Source organism: Crocodylus siamensis, chromosome 3, assembly GCF_052110815.1.
Source record: "Crocodylus siamensis isolate JL-2025a chromosome 3, ASM5211081v1, whole genome shotgun sequence".
Classification (NCBI taxonomy): domain Eukaryota; kingdom Metazoa; phylum Chordata; order Crocodylia; family Crocodylidae; genus Crocodylus; species Crocodylus siamensis.
This window is the reverse complement of record NC_143397.1, coordinates 152387354-152413164: the sequence shown is the minus strand read 5'-3', so window position 1 is coordinate 152413164 and position 25811 is coordinate 152387354. Positions and strand designations below refer to the sequence as shown.

At 40.7% G+C, this 25811-nt stretch overlaps 1 protein-coding gene across 8 annotated transcripts in view; it reads left to right on the top strand.

Annotated features, from left to right (window-relative positions):
- Window positions 1–25811, top strand: part of ZNF236 (zinc finger protein 236) — a 138563-nt gene that overhangs the window by 72882 nt on the left and 39870 nt on the right. For all 8 annotated transcript variants that reach the window (XM_090039554.1, XM_090039557.1, XM_090039556.1 and 5 more), the window contains 6 exons: window positions 2161–2364; window positions 11806–11950; window positions 14484–14744; window positions 17887–18137; window positions 19130–19231; window positions 25084–25235. In XM_090039554.1, the coding sequence (XP_089895680.1) occupies window positions 2161–2364; window positions 11806–11950; window positions 14484–14744; window positions 17887–18137; window positions 19130–19231; window positions 25084–25235 (1115 nt within the window). The remainder of the gene's footprint in view (window positions 1–2160; window positions 2365–11805; window positions 11951–14483; window positions 14745–17886; window positions 18138–19129; window positions 19232–25083; window positions 25236–25811) is intronic.

The window sequence follows — 25811 nt, the reverse complement described above, 5'->3', positions numbered from 1 at the left end:
AAGTTTGCAAATAACATTGTCAGTGGCCCAGACTTCTTCAAGAAGTTCTGTCAACCTGGGACTGGGACTTCCCCACTGTGATGCAAGACGGACTTGAGGGGAACACCTCCAGACCTCAGGTTGGGGAGGACCGGGTTAGAGAGCTTCTGGAGGGGCTGGACGTGTTCAGATCAGCGGGTCCAGATGCTCTTCACCCCAGGGTGTTGAGGGAACTAGTTGGAGTTATTGCAGGGCCCTTGGCACAGCTTTACGAGCGCTTGTGGTGCTCAGGCCAGGTGCCAGATGACTGGAAGACAGCTCACATGGTCCCCATCTTCAAAAAAGGGGAAGAGAGAGGACCTGGGCAACTGTAGGCCTGTCAGTCTTACCTCAATCCTAGGGAAACTCTTTGAGAAGATTCTCAAGGAGCACGTCTGTGATGGGCCGGCTTCAGGGATGATGCTCAAGGGCAACTAGCACGGTTTCATTAGGGGCAGGTCATGTCAGACCAACCTGATTGCCTTTTATGATCAGGTCACAAAGGCAATGGATGCAGGTGTCACCGTGGACATAGTCTTTCTAGACTTCAGCAAGGCCTTTGACACCATCTCCCACACCATCCTCATTAAAAAACTAGGCAACTGTGGCATTGATGTCTACACAGTCAGATGGATTGCAGATTGGCTCAAGGATTGTACTCAGAGGGTGGTGGTGGATGGGTCATATTCGACTTGGGGGGAAGAGGGCAGCAGAGTCCCCCAGGGCTCGGTCCTTGGGCCTGCACTGTTCAATTTCTTCATCAGCGATTTGGACGATGGGGTGAAAAGCACCCTGTTTAAATTTGCTGATGATACCAAAATTTGGGGTGAGATGAGCACGCTAGTAGGGAGGGAAAGATTGCAGCAAGATCTGGATAGGTTACAGGGGTGGGCTAACATAAACAGGATGCGTTTCAATACTGACAAGTGCAGGGTGCTGCACTTGGGCAGTAGAAACCAGTAGCACACTTATAGAATGGGACACTCCCTTCCTGAGAGCATGGAGGCAGAAAGGGATCTTGGTGTCGTTATTGACTCCAAGATGAACATGGGCCGACGATGCAAGGTCACGGTTGGCAGGGCTAACCGGGCCTTGTTGTACATCCACAGGTGCATCTCAAGTACAGCCAAGGAGGTGATCCTCCCCCTCAATGCGACGCTGGTCAGGCCACAGCTGGAGTACTGCATCCAGTTCTGTGCGCCCCACTTCAGGAAAGATGTGGACAACATTGAAAGGGTCCAGAGGAGGGCCACCCGCATGATCCGGGGACAACAGGACAGACCCTATAATGAAAGACTGTGGGACCTGAACCTGTTCAGCCTTCACAAGAGAAGGCTGAGGGGGGACCTGGTGACTGTCTATAAACTCACTAGAGGGGATCAGAAGGGTTTGGGGGAGACACTGTTTCCCCTAGTGCCCCCTGGCATAACAAGGAATAATAGCCACAAGTTACTGGAGAGTAGGTTTAGATTAGACATCCGCAAGAACTAGTTCACAGTTAGGGCGGCTAGGAGCTAGAACCAACTTCCAAGGGAAATGGTGCTGGCTCCTACCCTGGGGGTCTTTAAGAAGAGGCTTGATGCCTACCTGGCTGGACTCATTTGAGTCCAGTTTTTCTCCTGCCCAGGCAGGGGGTCGGACTTGAAGATCTACAAGGTCCCTTCTGACCCTACTTCTATGATTCTATGAACCTCTGTCAGTCTGCACTTATTTAAGTAAATATTTGTAATAAGTTCTCTAATGTACTCAATTTATGATCTGCATCTCTTCTGCTTTTTTTTTTATATTCACTTTTGCTATTTATGTGGTCACAGTTTATTTCCTTTTGTGAAGACTGAAGGAAAATATGTATTGAGTGATTCTGCTGCCTTAGAGTCTTTTCTTAGTAGTTCACCTTCTCCATTGAGCAGAAGACCCATAGTTTCTCTGATCTGTCTTTTCTGTATGATACTTGTACTTTCTTGTTTCCTTGCATCTTTCCCCACTCCTATATAGCCTTTGCTTTTAGAAGTTAGTCATTTACTAAAACGGCACCAAAAATAAACCAAATAATAAAAACTCAGAAAAGATTTTACTATTACAGCTTTTATTCTTGGGGAAATGTAAATAAACCATAAAGTAACATACTTTAATCTTTTTCAGGTGTTAGACCTTTTGCTTGTCCTCACTGTGATAAAAAATTTAGAACATCTGGCCATAGGAAAACTCACATTGCTTCACACTTTAAACACACTGAACTAAGGAAGTTGCGACATCAGCGCAAACCTACAAAAGTTCGAGTTGGAAAAACCAGTGTTCCAGTACCAGATATTCCTTTGCAAGAACCCATACTCATCACTGATTTAGGTAAAGATTTGGTTAATATATTTATGTAATTTTGTCACTGATAATCCTGAAATTAGAATGACTGAACTAAGGATCATTATTTAATCAGAAAAAGACTCAGGACTGAGTATGCTCACTCAGGAAGATGCATCTCCAAATAAATTGCAACAAGAAAGAGGAATTTGTTTTGTGTTTAAATTGAAAGGTTCTGAACTAAGAATAGTAGGCTTTTTATTTTTGTAGAAGCTTGTAAGTCTTAGAAGCAAACAGTATAAACTTAGGCCAACAAAATTAACTCACATCACAGTGGAATAGAAAGGGCAAAAATACTTATTGGTTTCCTTTTAGTTGTTGAGCTGTTTGTTAGAGAACACTTTATAATCCTTATTCTGATCAAAACCCTAATAAAACTATATGGCTTTAGTGAGTTCAGTGTAATTGGATTCATAATGGAAGTAGAGTTCAATTAGTGACAGCACTTTAACAGAGGACATCATAATGACAGAATGAATTATAGAAGACTTACATGGAGTCTTTCATTCTCATTTTATTGTGGTGTATAAGGTGTTACATTTATGTATCACTTTTTAAACCATTTTTCATTTGAATGACAGTTTTTTTGCCAGCTTTACAATGCAATCCTTCATTTCATAAATGAGAACTTGGATAAAGTGAACAGATTATTGTAATGTTTCCATACTTAAATCTTCATATAGAAATAGTTGATTGTAGTTCCATTAAATCTGGGTGTGTTCATGCTTTGACCCTCAGGTAATATTTCCAAAATTCCAACCAGAGTACAAACACCTTTGTAAGTTTTTTTAAAAAGATGGAATTGTAGATCTCTAGTAGCTTTAAAAAAGGTTAAAACAGGCTTATCAAACAGGTGGACCCCATTATTTTCTTATTTCTTAATGGAAATGAAAACCGAAAATTACTGCTGCTTTAATCAGAAGTTGCTAATACAAACAGTTTTTAATGACATTTCACTTATTTATAAGGTAATAAGCTTAAAATCCTTGTTGGGTCATGTAAGTAATAAGTATAACACATTTTAGTGCCATTTGTAGCTTCCTGATTTTTTTTTTTTTTTTTTTTTCAGGTGAGCTCTAGTGGTTCTGGCATTTTTAAGGTTTTATCTTGATTGGTATTTAAAATTGCTTTGTTAAATTTTTTTCACTGATATGGTCTAAAATTTTTGGAGAGCTAAGGCAGTGAATACATTTTATAGAACATATTACTTGAACATGTTTTAATATAGAACCTTTTAGATTCTAATTATAAGAAACTCCTTGCCAAGTGGAAGGATCTAAAATGAATGTTGAAATAGTATCCTAGGTTATTGTCATTTAATTCAGGGCACCCTAGTATGGGAGACTCCTCATCTAGAAAAATTGGGTAGATTTCCAGTTCCTTTCATGGCGTATTGCAAATTGGGTCAGAAAGTCTTTCTTTGAAATTTTCGGTCCCTTTGATTATGGTCAATTAATTTTTTGTTTGGAAAACAGTGAAATACCACTTGAGTTTAATCTAACACAGGGTAGGCAATTATTTGCAATTGCAGGCCACGTAGGCAGTTCTAGGGAGCTGCCATGGGCTGGTCAGAGCCCCGCCCCCTACAATAGCCTAGTTCCACCACCTCCAGCAACACACAGCCCCAGCCCTGACCCTGGCCCAGCACATGCCTGCTCTGGACTCATCCCAGCCGGAACAAACCATCCGGAACCCATGCACAGAGCCCTGACCCTGGCCCACTCCATGCCTGCTTCAGACTGCCCTCCTGTGCTGAGCAGTGGTGGTGGCCAGGTAGAAGCTGCTGCTCAGCATGGAGGAAAAGTGGCTCCTCCCCCTCACTGCTGCTGGGCCTTTCTTGCTGCAGCCACCTGGAGCCTACGCCCGGGCTGCCCTGCAGCTCCTCTCTGCTGCTGTTGCTCCCGCCTCCAGGCTGCCCAGTGGGCCAGCAGTGGCAGTGCAGAAGAGCTGCAGGGCAGCCCGTACATGGGCTCAGAGCAGCTGCAGCAAGAAGAGCCTGGCAGTGGTGAAAAGGGAGGGGCCACTTTTCCCCTGTTCTCAGCAGCAGCTTCTGCCCAGTTGCCACCACTGTTGCTGCTGCTTTTTTCTGCTACTGCTGCTGCTCAGCATGGGCAGCCAAGTCTGAAGCAGGTGTGGGGCCAGGGCTGTGTGCATGGGTTCTGGCTGGTCTGGACTGGTTCGCTTTGCTGAGCCAAGTCCAGAGCAGGCTGTGTGTGCAAGTCCCCACCGGTACTATGGGTCTGGGGCCAACAGGAACGGCAGCTGGAAGGAGCCGCCACTGCCTGGCCTACCTAGAAAAGCAGTCCAGCTGTGGAGCCGCCCCAGCACTACTGCGTGCCCAGAGGGCAGCACGGTATACCACGGGCCAGGCAGGACCAAGGAACCCACTGAAGGCAAAGACCTCTGCAGGCTGTATTTTGCCCACCCCTAATATAGCACAAAAAAAATCTGTAAGTTTAAAGCATTTAATATGCCCTTTGTATAGAACATTAATATACCTATGTTTATATTGTTATTCTTTTCTTTGGTAATTTTTTTTCTTTTTAAATGTCTTGAAGTCTTTAAAGATAGTTAAGCTACTAATAAATACATTATTTTTATTTGTAAGGTAGCTTTGTATTTATTTACTAACTTGTTTTTCCCTATGCTAAACTCCAGAGTTTTATTTATACACAAAATATTTTAAGTTTTATTTGTCAGTTTCTTAGGTTGCTAGATTTTGTTTACTGTTTAAACTTGTATTTGTGTAACATGTAAGTGTTTGCATGTCTTGTAGATATGATTCCTCAGAAATTTATTTAAGTTTTACTTGTTCTGTGATTGTGGCAGCATCAGCTGTCATATTGGAAAAAAACAATGTTGAATTCATTACTGTCATTACAAATCAGCACTCTGGTACGCTGTTGATTCACTATGAAATCCTGAGTGACATGTTTTGATTTGTAACAAAATGCTCTTGCTAACTTCAGTAGTCTGTCCCTTTTTTCTCTGCCTTGTCTATTATGCTGTTCGTAGTCACACTTCGTATAGTAATTTATTTGTTATTTTGTATTTTGGTAATATCCTTGTTCTATGACCTTTGCTAGTCTTAAAATATGTTTTTATTTCCATTTGCTCTAAGAATACAAGTTGCCAGTTTTTTGAAGAGAAGAATTTTATTAAAATATTTTATTAAGTAAAAACCTCATTCCTTTTACCCAAAGGAGTATACATTTTGGTTCCACATTCCCCTGTTTATTTTTAGAAGTTTCCTATCTAAATGGTTAATGTCTCCCTATGAGCTATTGTATTCAGCTCAGCTAGGAATGTTGCCTTGTGTGAATAGACTATGAGAAAAAAACTAAGCATTTTGCTCTGTAGTGATTAGGCTGCATACTTTGTAAACACATTATGTGCAAAGGTAATTTTTTACAAATAAATTAGCCCTGCACATCACTGGTTGTATCCCAGCATCATAGAAATGGGACCTTTTATCATTTCTACATAAGGTTGCACAAGTATGAACATGGTGATGACAGATAATTCTTCTGAGAGAAAATTATTCAGTTATTCTCCTTTGACTAGCTGGCCACTTAGACCTTCTTGCTATGAATTTCTGATTGGATGCTTTTTATCTTATGTACCCATACATGTGCTCCAGTGTTTCCTTCCCTTCTGCTCCTGCACCAAGCGGGTAATAGGTGGTGCTCGCTCCTGCTCCTTAGCTACTCTCAGTTTCCTGGCAGAGATGGGGTATTTAACTGGCCTGTCTGCTGGGTACGTTTTTCCCCAAACCCTTGCTTGGTGCTGCCTCTTTTAATCCTTTAGTGTTATCCTTTCTCTTACAACTCTTCATAGCACAAAAAAAAAAGGAGAGATGATAGAAGGTTTGCCTGGAATGGCTGGCAATTTTTTGCTGCTCAGTCCATGTCTTTCTTCCATTGTGCATGACCTGCCACCTTGACTTGCTGCTCCCCCTTTTTACTTTCCTTGTTGACCGAGTTCACAATCTTTTTCTTTACGGCTGTGTCCTTTTCTGTCTTGCTGAGTTTTAAGAAGTGCTTTTTTGTGACACTGATTTCAGGCTCTGATGGGCATAAGTAAATCCCTTTTTTCATAGATTCATAGATTGCGAGGCTGGAAGGGACCTTGGAAGATCAGGGTCCAGCCCCCTTCACCAGGCAGGAAAGACAACTGGGGTCAGGTGACCCCAGCAAGGTGACCATCCAGTCTCCTCCTTGAAGATTTCTAGGGTAGGCAATTGCACCACTTCTGGAGAGAGCCTATTCCACAGTCTGAACACCCTAGCTGTGAAGAAGTTTTTCCTAAAGTTCAGCCTGAAATGGTCTTCCAGCAGTTTATGGCCATTACTTCTGGTTATCCCCAAGGGCGCCCTAATGAACAGTTGCTCACCAAGCCCTTGACAATATGCCTCTGATGGTAGCGGTAAGCCGATATCAAGTCCCATCTCAGCCTGCTCTTGTTCAGGCTGAAGAGTCCCAAGTCCCTCAGCCTTTCCTCATATGGAAGTGTGGTGCCCAGTACTGGATGCAGTACTCCAGCTGCAGTCTCACCAAAGCCAAGTAGAGTGGAAGAGTCACTTTCCTAGTTTTGCTGTATATGCATTGACTGATGCATGCCAGGGTATTATTTGCCCTGTTGGCTACAGCATCACACTGCTGGCTCATATTCATACTGTGGTCTGCTATTACCCTGAGGTCCCTTTCATTCATGGTGCTGGTCAGTTTGGCGTTGCCCAGCCTGTAGGTATGTAGGGAGTTTTTTGTCCCCAGATACAGCACTTTACATTTCTTGAATTTGAACTTCATTTGATTCTGATCCACCCAACTTGCTAGCCTTTATCTGCATCCTGTCTTCAAGCGTGACCACGCTTCCCCATAACTTGGTCATGGTCATCTGCGAACTTGGCCAGTGAGCTCTTCACCCCTGCATCCAAATCATTGATAAAGATGTTGAAAAGCACTGAACCAAACACTGACCCCTGAGAGACACCACTGGCCACTTTTCACCAACATTAAAAGTCTCTGGGTTCTACCCCACAACCAGCTCCCTACCCACCTGTCTCATGGTTGAGTCCACAGTCATCCAGTTTACTCACGAGAACATCATGGGATACTAGATCAAAGGCCTCTTGGAAGTCAAGGTATACAATATCAACCTCCTCTCCCTTATCCAGGTGGCGAGTTAGCTGATAATAAAAGGAGATGAGGTTGGAAAGACAAGACCTGCCTATGATGAAGCCATGCTGGCTGTTGTTCACAATCGTACCTTCTGCAAGCCTATCACACACAGACTCCTTGATGAATTTTTGATGAATTTTTCCAGGATCTTCCCTGAGATAGAAGTTAGGCTGATTGGCTTATAGTTACCCAGGTCCTCCTTCCTCCCTTTCTTGAAGATGGGCACAACATTTACCCTCTTCCAGTCTTCAGGGACCTTTCTTTTCCAAAACAGTGCCCAAGTTTTGGAAAAGTTGTGCTAGTGGTCAACTTTTTTTGATTTACGGGAATCTTCCCAGTAGATGTTTCATTTGCAGGTTGTTTATGTTTAGGACCTTGAGAGAGATGGAGAGTGCATGCCAGTATTGGATTTTGATGAAGCTATCTGAGTTTTCTTGACCCTCTCTGTAGCTTATGTACATGCTCATAATCACCTGGTAATTTTGATATTGATGTTCCTACATGTCGGTAAGATTTTGTGACATCACAAGGTCCTAAAAGAGCTTGTAAAGTGTTTGTTGAAATTTGTGCCAGAGGCACCTAACTGGCTAGAACAAAGATTAGCAGGTCCAACTGTTTTTGATTCCATTTGAAATGCTTTTCCATCCCATTCTGTCCTGTTTCAGGAGTAGCAGTCCATTTGATGCTCTGCAAAATCTCTCTTCCTTTTTCAGTTGCTCTTCTCAATCCTCTCTTACTCTGTTAGAGGACTCGGCATAAACCCAGAACTGTTTCCAACACTGCTAGTGTCTGCAGTCTGTCCTTCACATGTGTAGGGCTTTTTCTCAGGGACTCCCTGTGTTTTTTCAGTAGTCTGTAAGGTTTACTGCTTGGTCTTTCAGATCCAGGGTTCCAGCTCCAATGTACTATGGATAGAAATTGTGCTGCTCTAGCTTGCATTTCTAGCCACTTCGTTTCATCCACCATGTTTTAAAACCAGTTGGCAAGCTCTCCAGAACGTTTCACGTTTTCCAAACTGTTCATCAGGGAGTTGTAACTCTTCCTCTTCTGAGACTTTGGCCCCTTCTGAGACTTAGGAAATTTCTAGGAACAACATGTGCTTCAGGTCTCTTTCAGCCTCTTAGATCAGGGGTCTGCAACCTTTGGTCTGCTGGTCAGATCCAGCCTGCAGAACATTTTGGATCTAGCCTGTGGATGTGGGGCTTTGCTGGCAGGGTTGCCTTCTGCAGGCTTTCTCCCTAGGCCACTGTGGGGAGCAGTGCCAGCTTCAGGTGCTCTCCATTTGCTGCCACAGGGACCAGTGCAGGCTGTTGGCACTCTCTGTGGACTGCCACTGTAGGGACCATTGCTGGCAGTGGCAGAATCCTGGTGCCTGCCTGCTTGCCTCTGACCCCAGGTAGGTCACGCCAGCCAACAGCTAGAAAAAGTTGCCAACCCTGTCCTAAATATCCTTTACTAGCCTGTCCTGTCCATGGTAGCTCTGCTCATTAATGCTGCCATTATGTATCTGGCCAAAATTATCTGATGCATGTCAGTCTTGTCCTTGAACGGACAAATGAGCAGACAAGAAGTATAGGGGAATTTCCTGCATATTTGTACTTGCATGCATTATCTATGACAGGGGTGGGCAAAGTCTGGCTGGATTGGGCCCATGGTGGACTCCATTTTCCAGCAGCCCCTGTCTGCATTGCTGCAGCTGGTTTCCATGGAGGCCCCAGGAAAAATGGAATCGTGACAGTGCACGGCCACGGCCAGGGTTTCCATGGTCCCAGCTGGCAGCGTGCGCAGCAGGGCAGGGAGTTGTTCTGGAGCTGGACTCTTGTGGCAGTGACAGCGTGGTCTGGAGCCAGGACAAAGTGGGCAGTAGATCATAGCTCTGCCTTGCCTCTGGACCACATTGTCACCGCTGCAAGGTCCCAGTCCTGGCCCCAGAGGAGTTTGCCACCCTGCCACTGCTCCTGGGACAAGTCTCCATGGAAACCTTGTGCCCATGCTGTCATGGCCCTGGCTTCTGGGGTCTCCATGGAAACTGGCCACAGTGATGTGGGGAGGGGCTGCTGGGAAATGGAGTCCAGTCCCTGGCCAGATCCTATTTGGCATCCAGAGACAGGAGGCTAGACTACATGGGAGATAAGCATATCACACTGCAGTTTTGAATAGTTAATTACCAGGCCCTTTTAGTTCAGTATGATTTTATGGGTGCATTGTAGTGGTGCTGGACTCCTTTCCCGTAAGCTCTAAGGAGTTTGTCTCTTCTTTACTTAAGTGTTGACAGCGGTGGGCGTAGTTGATGCAACATTCCACTCAGTGGCTGTGGTGGTTATGATGAAGCAGTCCTCGTGCCTGCAGAGTTTGTTTCCCAAAAGAGAGCCAAGCCTAATGATTTTCTTTTTGAGAGCATGGCATTTTTTATCCCCAAGATTGATCAAGCTTTTCATATACTTAAAGATTTGAGGGCAGCTCACTAATCCTTGGGGATTTCTGTTTACAACTTTTCTGGGAGCTCCCCACCTCACAGGGTCCCTTCACCTTTTTCATCACTGACTTCTGAAATCTTTCATTCTCTGAAGCCTCCAGAGACTCACGAAAACGTCATCAACAAAAGGAAGCACATTAGATGCTTTTTGGCAGGTGGGATATTGGACAGTGCACTTGGGAGATGCTTACTACTCTTGGTAAGCCTCCTTTTCAGACTGCCTAGCCATTTAACTAGCATTTAGGTCAGGCAGTGGAAATGCAAAAAACGTTTGTCTGGGAGGAAGGATATAGGTTGGACTCCCAAAAATCTCTGAGTCCAACAGCTGTTGGATTTCTAGGTTTCCTGATGCCTAATTTATCATCTTCCTGGGATTAACAGTCATAGATACAGTCATTTATTACATGCATCAATCTACACTTTACATATTTTAATGAAAGGAGTTGTCCCCACTGCTATCTGAAGAATTTATGATAAGGAATTTCATCCAGATGACCAAGTTTGATTAAAGTTATCAGGCTTTATCTCTAGATATGTTATTTAACAACTGTTTAACTATGATGGTCTTTAAGAGGCTGTTAAGTTTGGATCCTTGACACTGGGTACCATTCCTTATAGTAAAAGGTTTCAATTACATTGTGTTACTATGGTGACACGCTTAGTAAATGATCTCCTGTTTAGCTCACGAAAAAATTGAATTTGGCTTTACAAGTCTGTTTTTATATAAGGTTAACTCAGAATTTGTATGATTTTATAAAGCAGCATACTGTTCCTTTCTTTATATAGGATTAAGGTACTTAAATGCACAGGCTTCTAATTTATTCCACACAGTACACATTTCATTGTTTCCCCTTATCATGAGAGAGGATTCTCTTGGACTAGCACATGGTCATTTAGTGACAGGAAATCTTAACTGTTTTTTTGAGAGCTGTCTGTCTTCTGAGTAGATTGTCGAATCAGCATCTGTTTAAATTGTGAATTTTGGATGCCACTTAAAAATATAATTTACAGGCATTGGTCATTTGACCACTTTTGTTTTTTTTAACATAGATTCTATGTGGCAAACAAATACTATGGTGATGGGTACTTCATACATAAACTTTTCCAAATTTAAATCTCTCACAAAGTTTTTATGCTGCAGCCTGGCAAACTGTGGCCTGGAAGTCACAGCTGATCATGGCCGGAATTTCTGGTCGGAAGACAGGCAAGAATACCCCCACCCCACGGGCGGGGGGGTGGGCCAAACCCTGCGCTACCACAGGCCCAGCAAAAGGAGCTGCTGTCTCTCTGCCTGATTCTGGGGGGCCACTGTTTGCCAGTCCGCAGCCGTTTCCGGTCCGGGAGCCGGCCCAGCGCTGGGCCGCAGCCCAAGGATTGTGAGCCCCTGCTTTAGTTGATTTAAATGTCATGTGATTTTGACTGAAATACAATTGAATGAATGGGACTTCAGCTGATCGGCTTTGAATTAATAAATGGTTTTATTAAACTTATACTTTTGTTTTAAATGTGTTGAAGGGGCATATTGGGTCATATTTGAAGCTTAAAGGAACAGGTTAGCACTAAGTAGTAGAAGGAAACAGTTAAATGTTCCACCCATTAATTTCAATAGACACTCAAAAGATGATTGATTTCCTGTTCCCCCGCCTCCTATTACAGATTTTTATATTAAAAAGCTGTCATGCTTTTAAAAGTAGGCAAGCTCTTTGAACTGCTGCATCTTTCTTAGTAAATTTACCAAATAATCCTCTTTTGTTCTTTTGTTTATACATGCAGGTCTTATCCAGCCAATCCCCAGGAATAGCCAGTTCTTCCAAAATTATTTTAATAATGGTTTTGTGAATGAAGCAGACAGGCCATATAAGTGTTATTATTGTCACCGAGCATATAAAAAATCTTGCCACCTTAAGCAACATATCAGGTAAAACAAATGCAAGAAGAAAGAAATGTGTTCAGTAACTGATTCAATGTGAAATGGGTACAGCTAAAATGATGGAATAAATTGTAGAAGACTTTCATGTAGCACTCACTGCTGAGATTTTAGCTGTTCTATTTTTCAGTTTTTACCTACTATATTAAACAGTTAAGTTGACCCATAAAGTTGACTATGGAGGTGGGGGCTATGTATGTTTTTGTAGTACTAACTTGACTATCCTTAAACAAAAGCAAAACGGCTTTTAAAGTAAATGCCTGTAGTAATGCATAAACCTTTGTAAAGTTACACGTGAAAGCCCATGTTTTTTCCCTTTAAATATTCCAACAATGGGGATATTTTTATCACATGTGGTGAGAAAGTAGCTGTAAGCAGTAATGGATTGTCAGCTTCCAGCTGGATCAGCAGTAGAGGAGATGGTATGTTTTGCTAGTGGAATTTACAGATATTCATAGAGAAACAAAGAGACTCTGGGATCTTGGTTTCCATTCTAGATTCTGAAAGAGAACGTACCATCCTAGTTGCAAATTTTTGGGCCTGTTCCATCCCCAAGCATGTCCTCTTCTGCCTTATGCTCTAAAGCATGTCCTTGTCCAAGTTGTTTCTTCCCTAATCTGGCTCCCAGTTTCAGTCTTGTTCTCTTCAGACTTCTTATCCAGTGCTCAATCTCCATGACCAGCTAGGCCCCATTTCCTCAAACACTAGCTTCTTGTCTGATTTCAGCCCCTCTGCTCCCACAGCCTTCCAGTACACATCCTGTTTCACTTATTGGCCTCCCAATGCCAGTCTCCTCACCCCAGCTCTTAGTTGCAATATCCCAGTCTCTCCCTCTTCCTCATAATTAGTCATCTCATGCTAATTGACTGTTCCAGCTCCCATGCCCCACCTCCAGGTTCCTTTCTGCATTCTGACTGGGTATGTCCTCTCCATCTTGCCTGAACATTGAAAGCATAATCTCCACTCCTTTCAGTTTTGGTGCATGGCCCGTAGCAACTTGGATTTGCGTGTACAGAAAAAAAAGGCCTCGATTAGTCTGCTCAGGATGGACAGAATGCACAGAAAATTTAATAATGGAACATTAGCAAAATTTCTACTAACTATGTGCAAGCTGCAATTTTACAGTTTGAAAAAAACTGCCTAAACCTGTGTGGATTTACACTTTAGCAAAAGGCATATCTCAGGCACAACAGCCTTCCTGTGCCAGACTGGGATGCCTCATGCCTCTCATTAATGGGCATAAGCAGGTTAATTTACCATGGTTTAATTTACCATGGCTTAATAGACCATGTCTATACTAGTGATTCTCAACTCAGGTGATGTGGCACCCTGGGGTGTCTTGAAATCCTTTTAAAGGTACAGCAGTATGCCACGTGGTGTTTGCAGTGTTAAGTGCACAAACATGATTCACAAGATAAACCCAGCAATTTCAAATAAGAATTAATAGTGTTAAAAGCATTCCAACCTGTTTTGGTCTTTCTGAGTTATTTGGAACAGAAGAATTGCTCTGTTAGTTTTCCACAGTTAAAAAATAAGTGAAAATTACTATAAGAGCTGGCATTTTCTGTGGAGTGCCTTGAGTGTAAAAAGGTTGAGAACCACCAGTTTACACAATCTGACTTTGCTGCTTTAATGGCAGTGATGAAGTTGGCCCTTCTGGTGTAGCTGCTATTGTATTAGCAGAAAAGAGTAATGCTCTGCTGGTGAATCACAAATGTCTCACTCAGAAGGCATAAGCTCTGTCATCTGAAGGTACCTTTTGTTGACAGAGCTGCATCCATACTGAGGCTTTGGTGGCAGAGCTATGTTAGCTACTGAGTAATCTTTTTCTCACCCTGATGTATTCTGCCAGCAGAATTCTGTAATGTAGAGAGAGGCTAAGAAAAGCTTGTCAGAGTTTTTCCACATGATCGGAACAAGTATTCCCTGAACTTTCTTGGAAGCAGTTGAATTGTTTCAACTAAAATTGGGTGAGCAAAACAAAGTGGGGGGAAAAAAGCACCCCAACATGTGGCAGAAATTCAGCAAACAAATTTTCAGGTCAAATTGTTCAACTCTAATTATAAGCAACTGAATATAAAGTCTTACTAGGTGGTACTTACAGACAGACCTAGAATAATACGAGTAAGTTTAATAATGTTGTTTTTCCTTTTGCAAGTGAAGGATGACTGCATCCGGGGGGCGGGGGTGGAGAAAGAGAGAAAAGAAGCAGGAAAGGAAAAGGGAGGGATAAAAGAGAAAGGTAAAAAGGGGAGAGGGGAAAGAGAGGAGGGGGTGGAGGCTAAGTCGTGTGTATGCAGGTGATTTATAAGCCCAATCTATGCCCTGAAGAATTTGCTGCAGCAGGAGCAGGAGAGTAATGAGGACTGTTTAATCATATAGCTTATTAAAACTTAGATGTTCAGATTTTGTTGAACTGAATTAAATGTCCTCTGGGTGGGTTTTTTGACTGTTTCTTTTTTGTTTTGAATGACTTAAGAAATCAGACCTGTAATCTGCCTTAATATGTTTTCTCTTTAAAAAGGTCTCACACTGGTGAAAAGCCATTTAAATGTTCTCAGTGTGGAAGAGGTTTTGTGTCAGCTGGGGTGTTAAAAGCACATATCCGTACGCATACTGGATTGAAAGCTTTTAAGTGTCTTATTTGTAATGGGGCCTTCACTACTGGCGGTAGCCTCAGGCGACACATGGGGATCCATAATGATCTTCGACCCTACATGTGTCCATATTGTCAGAAAACGTTCAAAACGTCATTAAACTGTAAAAAGCACATGAAAACACATAGGTAAGTGGCCAGCTTTTATTTTATTTTTCAGTTTATTTCACTAGTCTAGCTAGAAGCTTTCTTGAAACCTCAGGATTGGTTTACAAGCTATTCCTTATTGTCTAGATTCTAGAACATTAACTAAACTCCAAACCTCGAGTCCTGTTTAATTCATGCATAGATATTACTTTCAGTATTACTCACTGGGCATGTCTACAACATGCAATTAAGGTGCAGCAATAAACATACCTGTCTTGTATGCATACCAGCTCAACCTCTGGCTTCTTTACTTTTCATTCCATCCAGGAAGACCACACACTAACTGCAGAAACTTCCTTAGCCTGACAAAGGGTTTTTGAACCCCAAAGCTTGCTTAATAATTGTTTTCCAACTATTTAAGTAAAAGATATCAGATTCACCCAAAGAACCTTGTCTGCAATAAACTCCAGCACTTACTGTGCCCGAGTTTATTACTCCTGGGCACACCGTTTGAATGTGTGCCTCGGGCCACAGCATGTTGAACTTGGATGGAGCAGCTCCAGCTGGGACCGGGCAATGGGGATTAGCCTGCCAACCCTGGGCTGCTCCTGCCCAGCTCAATGTGCTGTGGAGGGACTGGGTGGGTCACAAGGGTGCTCCAGTGTGGGGCTAGATGGTAGGCAGCCCCTGCGCTGTAGCACCTTTGTGCTCCAGCCAGCTGCGTCAGCATCTACATGTGTGTTGCTGTGGAGTTTATTAGTTTCTTCTGGCATGCCAGTGCTGCACATGTAGACCCTGAGACATTTGTTGTGGAGCTAATTAGGCCACTCCGCAGCAAACATCTCATGTAGAGGCACCCACTAAGGAGATTTTTGATAACAGTTTTACTCTGATAAATTTTAGATGGTCAGAACTTTTTCTTGGTGCATATTGGCTGGGGATAAAAGTTTGTAGAAACAAAACAGGTGTAGAAACTGCTCTTTTATTTCCAAAGGCATAGTCATTTGTTCATCATCATAATACGTAGTTATTGTTGTCAGTGCTGGATCTTGTTACTAGTACAAAGTTTAACTGAAGTAAAGATTGACCAAATTTAGTGCCATGTCTTAAAAATGTAATGCATATTTTCCCTCTTCCCCCTCCCCGTCTCTTCCCCTGCACTTTCTCTGTGAGTAGAGACTAGCTCCGTAACAGATACTAACTGTATGACTTAGGGAGGAAAAAGCCTGTGTTAAAACACAGCATAAGAATGTGCTAGTCTTACTTGTGAGGGCAAATTATGAAAATGGTAATACAAATTACCATATAGATCATTAGGAAAGGAATTGAAACAAAACTGAAAAGAGCATTTTGCCATTTTATAAATCCATTATGTGCCCTGCCGTACATCTTGAATACTACTTGCAGTTCTGGTCAGCCCATGTCTAATATGATAAAATAGAACAAGAAAAGTTATGACAAAAGGTCAGCAGTGATTATGAACAATATAGAATAACTTCTGCATGAGGAGAGTCCAGAAAGACTGATGTTTTGCCACTTGGTAAAGAAATGACAGAGATGATACAAGACATGTCTGTAGAATCCTAGCGTATTTTGGGGGACAGTGTCTTTTATTGGATCTTGCCTTGGCATGTTTCTTATACGTCATAGCTATGACCAGTGGCATAACTAGTGTGAGGCAATTGAGGCAGTTGCCTTGGGCATCAACCTGTGTGAGGGGCACAGAAAAAAAACTGTTGATGCTTCAGCTGCATGATCACAGTTGTGTTAGCTACCACACACACGGGCTTTTGGTTGCTGCCTGGGGTGTCTGGCCATGTCATTATGCCTCTTGCTACAACACGGCTCCTGCAGCAGTCTGCATGCCTCAGGGGTTGCAGTCTAGCTGCAGGCAGTAATGAAATGATTGCAAGCCTGCCTAGGAGGACTGGGCCAGCTGATGAGAATAATTGACTGGCCCAGAAGGGGGTTAAAAGCTCCCAGGAAAGATTACTGGAGAGAGAAGGAAAGCTGCATGGCTTGAAAATGCAGCACCAAGCCCAGGTACTCTCCCAGGGTCTGGGAAAAAATAGCAAAATGTGGTTTAGTTGGTTATTGGTTGTTTTATGCTTCATGTTATTTCCTATGTGGGCAGGGAAACTAAAGACTGTAGAGTGTTATCAGACAACCTGCTACAACTCTAGCACTAGTTATAAAATTCTAAACAGTGTAGATAAAGTAAATAGGGGACTGTTATTTATTATATATCTCAGTACACAAAGTAGGAGGCACCCAATTAAATGATCTGACAGGTTTAAAATACACAAAAGGAAGTGCTTTTTCAGTTGATGCATAATTAACATGTGCAATTTATTGCCCCAGGCTACTGTGGAGCCTGACTGTATAATCTCGTTCAAAGGCAGATTAGACAGGTTTTGGTAGATGTGTTGATTTGGGGGTTTGATGTCAGATTAAGTCCAGAAATACACTGAAGTAAAACCTTTCAGCTTCCCTGGACATTCCATTGCTGACCTCAGAATAGCTGCTACAGAATTTAAAAAATAAGTGTGAACACAAAATTGTGAAACAAGAAATCATCTACAGACTAGATGGTGATTTAAATGTGGTCTAAAAAGGGACTGTGGTATCTTATCCCATTACCTGGATTAGTTTCTGTGACCCTTATGTCTCTAATCTCTAATGTTGTAAGTCTTTGTTGTTCTCTTCAACTCCCTCTGCTTTTCTCAGCACTGCCCTCTTTCTTTCCTTTACCCGCCCCCCACCCTTTCCATGACTTCTATATTTAAAACACTCCTTCTGTGTGATGGCCTGTTCTCTGCATCTCTGCAAGGCAGTAAGCTGTTGCTCTTGAAAGCTTATGTTTCAGAATCAGTGTGCAAGGTAATCTCTACTTTGCCTGATGTGATGTAGCTCAGCTTGCATAATGCTGCTTCTAGGGTGTTACACTACTGGAAGTGGTCTGGATCCAGCCTTTGAATCTCCTTGTGGACCGGACCCAGCTCGCTGGGAGCCCCAGATCCAGTGTGGGAGTGCTCAGAGTTTGTGACCCCTGCTCTAAAGCATCCCCTACTTACCACTGTTGGAAACAAAGTACTGAGCTACGTGAACCTTTGGTCTGACTCAGCATGGCTATTGCCTCTTTATTATTTACTGGTGTAAGAAACTTTACTTCCTTTTTTCTCAGATATGAACTTGCACAACAGCTTCAGCAGCACCAACAGGCTGCTTCAATAGATGATTCTACAGTAGATCAGCAGAGCATTCATGTTTCTACACAGATGCAAGTGGAGATTGAGAGTGATGAGTTACAGCAATCAGAAGCTGTTACAACAGATCAGCAAGCTATTTTAGAACTAGATCAACAGCAAGTAGTTGGGACAGAAGAAGCAGCACTGGGGCAACAATTGGCTGATCAGCCATTAGAGCAAGATGAAGGTAAATGTTCATAACATGTAAAATATGCTAAATATGAGAAGTTTAGAATGAGTTCCTGAATTACTGAAAATTTCCACAGATTTAGTTTTTTAGGACAATTGAAATAAGAAAAAAAGACATGTATTTTGTGTAAAAGTTCGATTATTTAAAAATTTAATTCTTACCTTTTATTATTATATAAAACTTACGTAAAAACATTTTGTCAAAATTTTGCTTTGTGTATTTGGCTAGCAAATCTAATGCAAATATTGAACAAATATGCAAGAGAATACTTTGTAGAAAGAAAACGTTATACAGTAAGCTATCTAGTAACTGGCACCTTACAGGCCAGCATGCTCTGTTAACCAGCATGCTGGCTTGTAAGGAAAAGTGAAACCGGAAGTGCCCACTGTGGCACTTCCGGTTTCTCCGAGCCCCCATGGCCAGGGGCAAAGCAGCCTGTGCTGCCAAGGTCCCACAGCCTGGGGGCGCAGTAGCCTGTGTGGGGCTGTGCGAGGCCCTGTGGGAGGGCAGCAATGCAGCTGGAGGGGCAGAGGGATACGGCGGGAGAAGCGGCAGTTGGGGCTGCTCAATTAACCAGCATATTTTGTTATCCAGTATCCACCATTCCTGAGCTTTTACTATATAACATCACTATTGTTGATACATTGCACACCTTTTAAGGTTGTTACAAACCAGTGCTCACAACAAGTAGAGAGAACACAAAAATGTTGTTTGTCATATTAGTATAGAGCAGCTATAGTGGTGAAATGAGATGTGTATTTTTGTTTGTTTTCACTCTTTAATAGAATTGATTGGTAAAAACTATATAACCCCCAAACAAATAAAATGTATAATAAACCAAGTGGAGATTTTAAAATTTCCAAGACTTCCTATCAGGTGGTGAGAATTTTAATTTGGTCTAAAATGGCTCAGTAATGACCTCTAAAATACAATTATTTTGGAGCAATCATTTACATTTTCTTTTCTTGAATTTGTGTTCCTTGTTTCAGATAGGTTTGTGACATCTCAGCACACTTTACAGGAAAACATGAATCAATTTGATCAGCAAGCTATAGCACAGCAGTCATTTGATCAGCAGGGATTATCACAAGGTTAGAAATAAACAACAGTTTTTATAATGAAAGCTTTTTGTAAGCCAGGACTTAAAGTATTGGTATTATAAGCTACCTCAGATCTGTACCCCTAGAATTTGGATAAATGTGTGTCTAGTTTGTACATGCACCAAAAAGAGACCTAATGAAAAATTCATCTTTATTGTTATTTTGGATTAAAAATCATAATAAGAAAGTATTAGGATACGTTTGCTTAAATTTTCTCTAGATTTTCTTTGAACTGATTTCTGTCGTGTTGTTAGAACATTTTTATTGCATCCCTTTTGTTGTCATTAACTTAAGTTAATGGGAGTCTTCATAACTTTTGCCTCAGCTTCACAAAAGTAAACTTGCAGCAATAATTTTTGCCTCCCTCACAGGGTATTGTAAAGATTAATGAATGTCTGCAAAGAATTTTTACAATGTTGCTAAAGATACCCTATAAAGATACATAAAATTACAGTACATCAAATTTATGCAAATTCAAAAGTCTTTTAAAATTTACAAAAAATATGCGCAGAAGTTAAAATACCAAATTGAAAGATTAGACCAGGTATGAGGAGGGTCAAGTAATGTATTACTGAGGGAATATTGAGTGCGAGAAGGGTGATAGATTAATCAGAATGGCCTGACTCCTTTAATCATTTGTTCTCAGACTCGTAAACTATAGAACTAGTTCAAGTTATAGATTTTTTTTTCAAAGAATAGTTAAGTCATTCGATTTTAGATGGATTCTGTTGAAAAATACTTTCAACTGTTTCTTCTTTAAAATGTTTTTGTTCAGGAGTTTGCCTCTTCAGTGAGCAACAAAAGTTTTAAATAGGGCTGGAAGAAGGCAGTCCTGGTATCTTACCCAGGCCTGGGAACGAAGCCTCATTTCTTACAGGCTTTAGCAAGTAGAGAGGAGAAAAGAAAAAAGGAAAGTGTGATGGTGGAATTTATAGCTGCATAAAATTACATGGGTAGTGGATGATGGAAATCAAAGAAGTTTGATCAAAGAAGTTTAATCTTTTAGTTAAGATATCTGGGGGGTTTTAAGTAGTTACCAAACGTCTAGGGTTGATGTAACTTTTTACAAGTTTCAGATGTAAAGAAAAAATCTCCCTCCCTCCCCACCTCCACTTGTTTGTGTGGTTTCCATTACCTTCTCCCCTTGCTCTGCACAATGCAGACAAGGCACAACACCACTCCTGCGCTCTTTCACCTCTTTCTAAGCATCAGTGTACCTTCAGTATATTCCATACCTTGTCTTATATCCTTTCATACCTCATGTAACCTTTTATCTGCCCTTCTCTCCTCTCATTCCATGACTAGCCATTTTTTTGCTCTACATCCCTTCCATTCTGTCCCAGTCTTTGTCCATCTCCAGTCTTCCATTCAGAGACTGGAGAACAGAACTTCTTCCATCATTCTATATACACTCCAGCTCCTAGCACCATAACACTTCCCTCCTTTACCTTGTCTCAGAATTCTTTCTAGATGCATTTTATATTTGGTCTCCCACACCTTAATTCTGATTTAGTTCATCGGGTTCTGCTGCAGTAAATCTTGTAATCATAATTAGTTGAAAACTCTTATTCTGATATTGGCTAAGTTTGCTGGTGGGGGGAAAACATTTGGAAGACAGAAGTCACATCTTTTTCACTGAGGGACTTTAGGATAGGTTTAAAATTTGGACTTTAGGGGAGTATTTGTATCAGTTTTATTGTGGAGTGGCTATTGATGCTCTTCATTTGTATGTGAATGGTTTAAGTTCCAGTTGTTTCCCATTAATTCTATTTTAAAATTACTTCTATGTCTAGTTATGCATCTTTCTTCACAAAGATTTTATTGTCTTTATTAATGTATTGTTCAAGCTAGAATAGTTTATTTCGTATTGCAATGGTTAATGTACTTAAAGTTGTTTTTACATTTTATATAAGATTTGTGAGAAGAAATTAAGCCATTTGATTTAGTAAATCCTGATTTCAGGTCTTTTTATATACTTGGTATTTCGACATCAGTTGCAACTTAGTTTTTTTCCAAATGAAATGGAAAGAGAATGAAGAAATGCACACCTGACCTCCACTATTTGAATTGTCAGTGATTTCATTAATCATCTCAAATTTGCAAAAGTGGTACAGGAAACCAGAACATGACTTATTTAAAAAAAATCTCATTTGTATAAGATTTTTCCTCTTCTACTTGGAATCTCATCCACAGATTCCCTACTCTTTGAAGTTTCCTTGAAGATTCTGGAGCCCTTCAAAATTTTTGAATTTCAGGTAGGTAAGCATATGTGCGGATGCATGCGTTAAATTGGTCGACCCTCTCCCTGTGTCTGCATCTGTGCTTCATGCTCCTCAGTTCCTTTTTCCTGCCAGTTATGTAGGACATTTAAGTCCAAGACATTGTGTCTTCTCTTTCCTTGGTACTGATAGGCTACATCAAGGGTAGGCAACCTCTGGCCCAGGTGCCAGGGTGTGGCACTCTAAGGCATTTTGCTTGGCACATGCACCACAGGATGGATGGCGGGGAAGGGGTTGGGGTTGCACTTCCATAAAAAGGATTCGGGCACTCATAGCTTCCCTGCTGTCCACCCCTGGTATGCCAACATCTTACCAAGTTGAGGTTGTAGGTGTTTTTGGCACTCTGCCCAAAAACGTTGCCAACCCCTGGGCTACTTTCTTGTTAAATACATTGGTTTGATACTAAACTTCATAATAAAACAATGTTGAAGTGTTTTAAATCTCCATAATTGTTATTTTAAAAGACAGTCTTTGGGTTTGGCAGTTAAGAAACCCAGGTCTTTACATCTACACAGACTTCAGGATTGTACACATAAATTTTTTGTAAAGTTTTGAAGTTGCATCCTCTCTTTAAGATGGCTGTTTTCTTCGGAAATCTTTCTTTTCTTAAACCATTTGACTTGTATAGTGTGTTGATCATGTCTGCTGTTGGCAGTGAGGTCATCAGTGGAATCACTTATTCCCTCGAACTAGCTTTGAAGTCACTAAGAATGGTAAAGAGCCAAGATTTTTTTTATTAGCTTTTACATGTGCGTGCTACACACCCTTTCATTTGAAATCTTCAGAGGTCAGTAGCAAGCAAAGGAACCTGTTTTTAAAAAAAGGGAATTTTTTTTTGTATCAGCTGGCATCACATGCTCTGTAGTCTAGGGCATCATTTCACTGCTTCCTTCTTTGACGCTTTCTGTGATCTCAGTTAGATGCTACTAGTATAGATTATATAAGTAGTGGAACAGGTTTTTCAGACTGCTGTGATCTGTAATAGGATGATTCTGAACCCATATGAAGATATCCTGGGTGCTAGGCTTCTATTTTACTTTACCCAGGCATTCTATCAAATAACATGTTGCAGTCATGATTTGTGATCTCCGTTCTTTCAGCTGCAGCTCATTCGGGCCTTGAAGTTTTTGTTTCCAGTGATGTAGACTGTTGATTTGACCAACTTTCAATAGGTTGAATAGGAAGTACAAAAGGAGAATATTTATTTGGGACTCTTAATTCACATAATTGCTTTTAAGTACCTTAGAACTGGTACCATTTGAAAGGTTTGTTAGTTGTGGAAGTAGCCTCCAGATCATGACTGAGTGCTCAAAAGTTTTCCCTGTTAACAGTCCATGAGTTATTTGTGATTCTTGTAGGCAAAACATACTTCTTTGATAGTGTATTGATCTCCAGAGTGTTTTGTTTGCAGTACAACAGGTGGAAATGGACAGGAAGTAATTTTGGATGATACCTGCAAGACAAGGCAGTAAGTTTCAGATCTAAATAACTGTATTATAAATAGTACAGATTTTCATCCAGAACTGAAGGTGACTCTCCTGTGATATGAATTAGCCTAATCCCAAATATCTCTCCACTTCTATACCTGGTGAAAGAAAATATGTAAGGGTCTTCAGGACAAATAGTGTAGCGATAAAGCATAGGATTGAGAATCAAAAGATCTCTGTTCTATTTTTGGCTCTGGAACAGGTTTCTTGTGTGACCTTTGGTTGTGTCACTTAATGCCTTTAAGTCTTAAACTGCCCATCAATACAATAGAAGCACAGTGGAGGTATATTATGTAGTAAATACTACTAACATGCACAGGATAGAGAAGCTGCTTGTTGAACTCTCAGAAATAATTAAAACATGAGCATTGGAAAATGTTCCTAATAAAAGGGATTAAACAAACCAGCTTGTATCGCATCTCCTGCTTCTTATATCCTTAATTCATGATTATTCCAGAATTTCTTTTTTGTAAGTGGTGTTTAATTCTCCAGGATGACCCATTGACACCTTGGATTGTACTGGTCATTTTTCTGAGGACTTTGGAAAGAAGTCGTGAGATTTGTTGGATTTTCTGGCAATTTTTCAGGATGTCCATATCATGTGAAAGAAATAATGTTTTGATATATTAATACTTTTTGTCTACTGAAAAGGACACTGAATTTATAGGTGGCCTTTTCCATTATACTTAACATTTATTTCCCTATTTTTTGCTCATGTTCTTCAGAACGCCTTATATAATCCTTACTTTGAATTTCATGTTTTTTCTCAAAAATGCCATCAGTGGGTTCTTTGAAACAGTTGCTTTGCCTACAAAATTTGTCCCTAAACATCCTCTAGATTATCATTGTAAACCATTTTGTGTGACTGTTCTTCAGGCTTCTTTTTAGTCTGTCACTTCCTTCAACCAGGAAACTTAATTTAGCTATGACTGAGCTAAGCTTTCTGATTATCATAAAAGGGAAAGGAAAGTTATTTTGAAGTTGAGTACTAAGAAACTTCTGTTTTCATATGATGCATCCCAGTTAATAATGTGTAGTAATCTTCAAATATTTTGTAAGCATTGCTATTTTGCCTTTGATGGTACTGTGGTTGTCTATGGTTATACAATTCTACACTGTTCTCCTATTCTTCTTCTCTGTTGTCCATTACAGGCAAACTGCATAGAAAGCATAACATTTAATTCCCAGTACTGTTTTTTTTTTTTATAATAATTGTGGCCTCATTTTTCACATGAAACCTTTGACTGACTTTTTACATAAGAAATATCACACTCTATCTTTTTTATCAAAAAAGGGGTGGAGGTTGAAGATTGTTTGATAACATCAAAACAGTTGGAAATCTGAGCTATACTTTACTGGCTCTCAATCATCCTATTATAAGTCAGTCATCTGTTTGTTTATTACATTGGCAAAGAAGGAGGTAGGATTTGATATAACCAAAAGAACAAATTTTTAGGCATTTTTATAGTAATGTGAATGAACAACATTTTAGTTTTACTTTGCAGTTTGCCTTGGAAAGGCACTACTCTACTATTAATCTAAAGAGTGGGAATATGTGGAGGAGATCCAAAGTAGGAGAAAATGGGGTTACTTTATCAAAAACTGGAGTTCTCCTATTGGGACATCTCCTCCACTCACCCGCCATCCTCCCCACTGAGCTTTGCATCCTTGTGATCAGCTTCCAGTGTAATAAAGGGAGCGTGGTACCAACATGGATAAAGGGAGCTGGGTCAACCTGTTTGACACATGCATGCTTACATACAAGAAATTCAAAATTTCAATGGCTCTGAGATAAGGCATCTTGAAGAAACTTCAAACATGTTGTTCTGTGGAGGAGATTGCCTAATAGAATTCCAGCTAATGGTAAGTAACTCTTACATGAATATTTAGTAGATGCCCAGAATGCTCATGCATTTTACCAATTACCAGCAAAGGGTATGATGTTATATTTTTTTGACTGTTACTCTCCCCTTTTTTTAAATCAGACTTCAAAATATTGCTATGTTGTTCATGTCCTATTTAAATTCTGTACATTTTCTATTATTCAGAGCTTCTGACTTTCCTTAATTTATGGCAGGTTTTACAGTGAATGATAGCTACAATCAGCCGAATCAATTTCCAGCTGTGCAGCAGCTACAGGATTCAAGCACACTTGAATCTCAGGCTCTTTCAACAAGTTACCATCAGCCAAGTCTGCTTCAGGTTCCAAACACAGACACTATTAATGTAGTGAGTATAAAAGATAGAATTTATTTTTACTTGTTTTGTGATTTTGACTTTCTTGTGGTGACATTGGCTTCTTCTAGAGAATGGCTGTACAACCATAAGGCAAGGTGGTAAATCTTAGGATTTTTCTTGCTTATTTTCTATTTAAAGCATAAAAAAACACTGTGTATATGTGTGTGTGTGTATGTATGTATGTGTGTGTATGTATGTGTATATATATATATATATATATATAGTTGTTCTAGCCACATTTAAAAAGAAGATACACATTTATCACTTTATGCCTTCTTAAAACTAAAATTCTAGGGATATGCATGATATAGACATGCTAAATGTTAGAAATTTAAAAGGGAACTTAAATAGGCAGATGGAAGATAGGTGACATGAAATTATGGAATTTCCATGGCTAAAGATTTCTCAGAATCTCTGGTTGCCAATTATATGCTTTTTCATAATTTTTTTGACGTAAGTTTTTGTTTACCCTAACCATACCTAATTTAAAGGCATTCTGTAGTTACCATTGTTTCATGATAGTTAAAACGTAGTATATGACTGTTTTGTACCCTTCCAAGTGTGGTA